The sequence below is a fragment of the Mandrillus leucophaeus genome, unplaced genomic scaffold (genome assembly GCF_000951045.1).
Source record: "Mandrillus leucophaeus isolate KB7577 unplaced genomic scaffold, Mleu.le_1.0 Scaffold167, whole genome shotgun sequence".
Classification (NCBI taxonomy): Eukaryota; Metazoa; Chordata; class Mammalia; order Primates; family Cercopithecidae; genus Mandrillus; species Mandrillus leucophaeus.
This window is the reverse complement of record NW_012101665.1, coordinates 2,769,647-2,775,958: the sequence shown is the minus strand read 5'-3', so window position 1 is coordinate 2,775,958 and position 6,312 is coordinate 2,769,647. Positions and strand designations below refer to the sequence as shown.

Genomic DNA, 6,312 nt, shown 5'->3' with positions numbered 1-6,312 from the left:
GTGTGTGTGTGTGTGTGTGTGTGTGTGTGTGTTTCAGAGACAAGATCTTACACTGTCATCCATGCTGGAGTGCAGTGGTGAGATCACAGCTCAATGCAGACTCAAACGCCTGGGCTCAAGCAATCCTCCTGCCTCAGTCTCCTGAAGAGCTGAGACTACAGGTGTGTGCCACTATGCCTGGCTAATTTTTTTTATTTTTTGTAGAATCAGGATCTCACTATGTTGCCCAGGCTGGTTTTGAATTCCCGGCCTCTAGCAATCCTCCTGCCTCAGTCTCCCAAAGTTCTAGGATTACAGGTATGAGCCACCAGCTTGGTCCTGGTAATGTGATATTTTAAATGGATTAACTTCTGTACAAAAATTATGACAATATAGATTTGGAACTGATTGAATTTGATAAGTTATTTTAAATTATACACTTTTTAAATGAATGTTAATGTAATCCAAAAACTAAGATTTCTATGATGTAAAATTATTCCCACCTTGAGTTACCAAGTGTCTTAGATGTAAAAAGCATGTAATATTTTAAAAAATTTAACTATCTGAGCTATTTTGAGGACAAAGAAATGTAGGCAATTATAAAATATTTCATTTTTTATTTGGTCAAAACCACAAATCTTAGTCAAATAATACATTAAAAAATAGAAGATGTTGAATAAAAGCTCCATTTTAGCTTTTCTTTTAGAGAAGACCATATCATCTCTGTAGTTTTGATTCAGATCTAAACAAAATTATCTAATTTCATGTGGTTATGATTCTGTCTCATTATAAAACTAGATGAAAAAAAGAGAGTTGAATCTGCAAAGGGTTGTTCAAACTTCAGTAAGAAATGTTAAATATATTAAAAATGTAAACATTATGGTTTATTTGAGTTTCATTGTGTACTAAATAAAAGCAAATGTTTGCTAGCTCAGTTTTAGCCTCAATGCTTCTAACATTTATAAATACTGTTTTTTATTGTTTACCATTTCTACTAACACGAAGAAAAAAGAAAAAGTGAAATAAAAGCCTGAGTGAGAAAAGACAAAAGACTGTCATGTTATGGCTCACAGTCTAAACATGTTCTCCATGGAGAAGAGTTTAAATACATATATATTTTCTAATACATAAATGGATTGTCTGTGAGAAAAGCCAACTAGTAGTAAGTTAATAGTTTACTAATTAAGATCTTAGTTTTACTGTAAAGAATGGTCATCTGTTGGCTTAAGAGAGAGCTAAAATCTCAGTATAAGTCAATAATAAATGAAAATACTGAGCAATACTGAACCCTTAAGAAAGGCAGTTCACATGTTTTGCAAAATTCAAACTGAAGGCCAGTAATGCATCTCAAAAACTGGAGAGATTTTATGTATTTTATTTCAGACAAAAAATCACTATTGAGAGTAGATGAGTAAGCAAGATATAAATTTATAAATAAAGGTTTTCTCTTTACCTATTTTATATGAAATTGGAGATTTTTAAACAAAATTGGGAGTTTTCATGATGCACACAGTTACTCCCTAGAAAGAACGTTGGAAAAGACACTTTACGGCAGAGCTTCTTGGCACTTAGGATGCTTTCGAATCAAATGGAGATCATGTTAGGATGTTGATTTTGATTATTTGGGTCTGGGCTGAGCCCCAAGATTTTGTATTTCTTACAAGCCCCCTGATGATGGCATTGTTGTAGTCAGAGGACCACAGTCTGAGGAACAATAGCCTTTAAGTACTTTAAGTGAAAAGGCACAAATTCTCAACCTTCTTGCCACATTGAGTATTTACACTTGTGTACAACATGTACATTTACATTGCACATTGGTAATTATGAAGAAAATAAGCCTGTTTTTCTTGGACGAGAACTACAAAATTAGAATAAGACTTATTCTTAAGTTCTATCATCAGTAGGCAGCCCACGTCTTGTCCCAGCACCTCAGTGCTCTCCAGGTGGGAACATGAGGTTAGACCTAGACAGAACATATTACAAGAGGCATCAGCCATCCCTCTTGTGGAGGTGGCCTATCACCCACAGATCCACTGTTAAGTGGGGAAATGCTGAACCAAGAGCTTGGGCAACCACAAAATTCTTGTAGGCGATTCTTAACATCACCAAACTCTTGCCCAGTTCCCTCCACCTGTAGCGGATTTAGATAGCTAATTTAGTGGCCACGGTGGTCTGGCTTTAGGCCAAGTTTTATGAGTTCTGCCCACTGGTTTCTCTGAGAGTTCCGAAATAGTTTCCCATCAGTCCAAAGTTCTATGACACAGATGACCCTTGGATATCTCCAAAAATAATAAACCCAGAAGTTTAAAAAGTTTCCAAGTGAAATCTACCATATATTTAATTGTTGGGATAGCCCTTTGCATAATGGCATGTGTGAATATCATCCCCAATGACCATTTGTCCCATGAATGGATCCAGACCTAGTATAGGTTGTTTTTCCAATAAGAACAATGGTTGTGTCTTTTTTGTGTACATTCCAATGTAAACTACGTGATTCTCATTTATTTGAACATCAACAAATGTTTGTGTATCTGAATATATATTAGTACCATGGTTTATGCAGTTTTACTTTAATGTTCAGGGTCACTGAACTGATATACAGTATCTTTCTCCCAATGAGAACCAAAAACAGTTTTGCTAACATATTATTTATTTTCTGGTTTTTGTGGACATGACCATTGAACACATACAGACTAGAAACCCTACAGGCAGATGGAGAAAGCCCAAGTGAGTGCTTCATCCTGTATCATAGACTGATTTCAGACTACATTATAAAGCAATCTTAAAACTCACTTCTTCCATGTAGTTTTTCAGTGAGTGTCCGGCTCCACTGGAGGCTTCTCCCTAGAGGTAAAGAGGAAGAGGGTTGAAAAGGTCAGGAGAAGGAGAGAAAAAGAATGAAAGAATCATGGAGAGTGAGATCTGAGAGCAACATCAAGTATTTGCTATTCTCCCACCTTTTCAGTTGATACTTGTGGGATTGTTAGTTTGCCAACTTCTTACTCTTTGAAAAAGATAAGAAATTTTATAAAACAACAATAAATCTTTCAAGTTTTTGAATATATTTTATTTTAAGTTATGGGATACATGTGCAGGATGTGCAGGTTTGTTACATAGGTAAACATGTGCCATGGTGGTTTGCTGCACCTATCAGCCCATCACCTAGGTATTAAACCCCACAGGCATTAGCTATTTATCCTGATACTTGCCCTCCCTCCACCACCACAACAGGTCCCAGTGTGTGTTATTCCCCTCCCTGTGTCCATGTGTTCTCATTGTTCAGCTCTCATAAGTGAGAACATGCCATATTTGGTTTTCTGTTCCTGTGTTAGTTTGCTGAGGATAATGGCTTCCAGTTCCATTCATGTCCCTGCAAAGGGCATGATCTCATGTGGATCTTAATTCATGTTAACAAATGAGCAGCTAGAGTAACTAACTAAATCTTGGAACAGAATGCTAAACAAATTGTATAACATTTTCTGTTATTAATGTTATAAATAGAGTCTTATAATTAGATTAAGGAAAGAAGTCACAAATTCTATATTCTAAAAATGTGTGAGGATCTAAAACATGGACTTAAAAATATTTTTTAGATAGAGGACAGACCATTAACCTTTATATCCAGACTTTAGATTAAGTCTTTCTTAACCTATTAGTATGTACTTAGTGAATTCTCCATCATCTGTGTCTTTACTAGCACTTCACTGAGCACTAGTAATCAGATTCAAATCGTTGAAATTTATAAAATCAAATTAAACATATATCCCAAACTCATCTAACATTGGTGATTAAAATTGTCAAACAACTTGGTGCTTTGGATAAGTTAAGCTTTTATACTCCGTGACGAGAGACGTTTGGAAATAAACTCTGAAATATCATGAAATTATAAATTCTAGGACACTGTATGTTTTTAAAAGATAATTAAATAAATGTGCTAAAAGTTTACATTTGTTTCTACAGAATCTTTATAACTTTCCAATGACCGACACATATATTATCTCATGGAGGGCAAGACAACCTCAGGCCAATTTAGTACTTAGGGAAACTGAAGCCAAGAGGGGTAGAGTGAAGTGCTCTAAGTCAAGGAGAAAGGAGGAGCATTGTGTGTACTGAATTCTAGTCTGACACTCTTCTCTTTTTTTTTTTTTCTGAGCTCACTGCAACTTCCGCCTCCTGGGTTCAGGTGATTCGCCTGCCTCAGGCTCCAGGGTAGCTGGGACTACAGACATGCGCCACCACGCCCAGCTAATTTTATTTATTTATTTATTTATTTTTCTTGTTGTTGTTGTTGTTGTTGTTTTAGTAGAGACAGGGTTTCATCATGTTGGAAAGGGTAGTCTCAAACTCCTGACTTCAGGTAATCTGCCTGCCTCAGCCTCCCAGAGTGCTGGAATTACAGGTGTGAGCCACTACGCTCGGCCTAGTCTGACACTCTTCTATGTCACTGAAATACAACAATTTAAAACATACACAATTAAATTCATTTTAGTTTTTTTAAAAAAATTGTGATGTATTCTTGCAAGCACTTGGGGGAAGACAGGAGGAGGCATGCACATGTCAAAACAAAAATTGAGCTAGAAATAAAATGCTGGTATTCCCCAAAACTTAGAAATCCCAGGTTAAATCACAAAGGTGGTAATATTTCTTCCTAAATCATATTTCTACTGGCAAAACGTTAATATGCCGTAGTTTAAATGTTTCCAGATGCTTCCAAGCTTGTAGGATTTTCAATGGATACGATCGTGAGAGATAAGATAGTTCTATTTGCTTAAAGCATGAACTATTGGGAAAAATTAAGTTCATATAAATCCCTCAAGCTGTGAGGAATTTAACTCAAAGCACACAGAGAAAGCTGAGAACTTATTTCAGATAAACTGTTTCTAAGAGGTGAACTTGCCACACTGTCTCACCCTCATTCGGACAACTAATCTGGGAGTGCCATGGGCTCTTTCATGACAGAACCAGTCAATCCTCTATGTGCTAATCATCCTTTCTCCTCTGCCTGGGTGGCTAGGGGTAAGAGAATGTGGCAAATTGCTCGGAGTTACAGATGTGCATTCTGGAGCAGCCAGCCTGGGAGGCTTGCCTGGTTGGCCTTTGCACATCCAAGGACTAACAGTGAGAGATGCTGGAGAGCAGTTTCTGGGAGCTCACTGAAGAGGGCAATGTGTTTCCTTGGAGCTGGAGTGCGTGGTTTTTCCCATTTGTCTGGATATTTGCAGTCTTCTGCTAAGACCTGGTGATGACCGTGGGTTTTCTTAATGATTGAATATAAATATAGCAAGCTTCTTGACAGTCTTGCTTCTTTCCTTAGTGCCAGTGTCATATCTGCACCACAGGAAAGGAGAAACCTACACAATACCATTTGTTTCAAGGGCCATACAACCAGTTTAGTTGTAATTGCCATTCAAAAGTCACTGAAATGGGTGACACCAATGAATCAGGATCATAAAGCAAAAGACTCTCAGAGGGGCTGGTATGGTGGCTCATGCCTGTAATTACAGCAGTTTGGGAGGCCAAGGCAGGTGGATCACTTGAGGTCAGGAGCACAAGATCAGCCTGGCCAACATGGTGAAACCTCGTCTTTACAAAAATAAAATACAAAAATTAGCCAGGCGTGGTGGTGCACTTGTAATCCTAGCTACTTGGGAGGCTGAGGCAGGAGAATCACTTGAACCTGGGAGGCGGAGGTTGCAGTGAGCCGAGATCGTGCCACTGCACTCCAACCTGGGCGACAGAGCAAGACTCCATCCCAAAAGAAAAAGTAAAAATTTAAAAAAACAAAAACAAAAACACTCTTGGAGGAAAATAGAGAAAAAACTAACATTTTGAAGAATGCAAGTGTGGCACAAGGCCAAGTGGACACAACGAAGAAGAAAGCATCAGGATCTCTGATTCGTAGGGTCAGAAGAGATGGCCCCAGTCAAGAGACTTGATCCAATAAGTCTATCTCAGGTTCCCCATTTCCAACACCGGACCAGTGAAATACCAGCATTCCCTCCTCCCTCTCACTGGGATCACTAATGAAATAAAATCCCCTTCAAAGCACAAAGCTATCAGTTTCAGTTGTCCTTTTCTTAATTTTAAAGAACTGGTATTTTAAATTTCAAGTCATCCTAGCAACATAATATTTGGTAATTACCTGGGAATGAATAAAAAATACCATAATGCGATTTCCTTTAAAAAAAAAAAAGAGGGGGAGAAGATACAAGGAGAGGCAGATGGGGCACGTGAAGGAGGAAAAGGAAAGAACACATGGAAATTATGTCTTAGAAGAGAAAGAAGAAGGAAGGAAGGAAGGAAGGAAAGAAAGAAGAAAGAAAGACAGAAAGA

At 37.8% G+C, this 6,312-nt stretch overlaps 1 protein-coding gene across 1 annotated transcript in view; it reads right to left on the bottom strand.

Moving 5' to 3' along the window:
- Window positions 1-6,312, bottom strand: part of LOC105537003 (chromosome unknown open reading frame, human C8orf34) — a 371,753-nt gene that overhangs the window by 41,320 nt on the left and 324,121 nt on the right. The window contains 1 exon segment of the mRNA XM_011976495.1: window positions 2,773-2,823. Coding sequence (XP_011831885.1) covers window positions 2,773-2,823 — 51 coding nt within the window.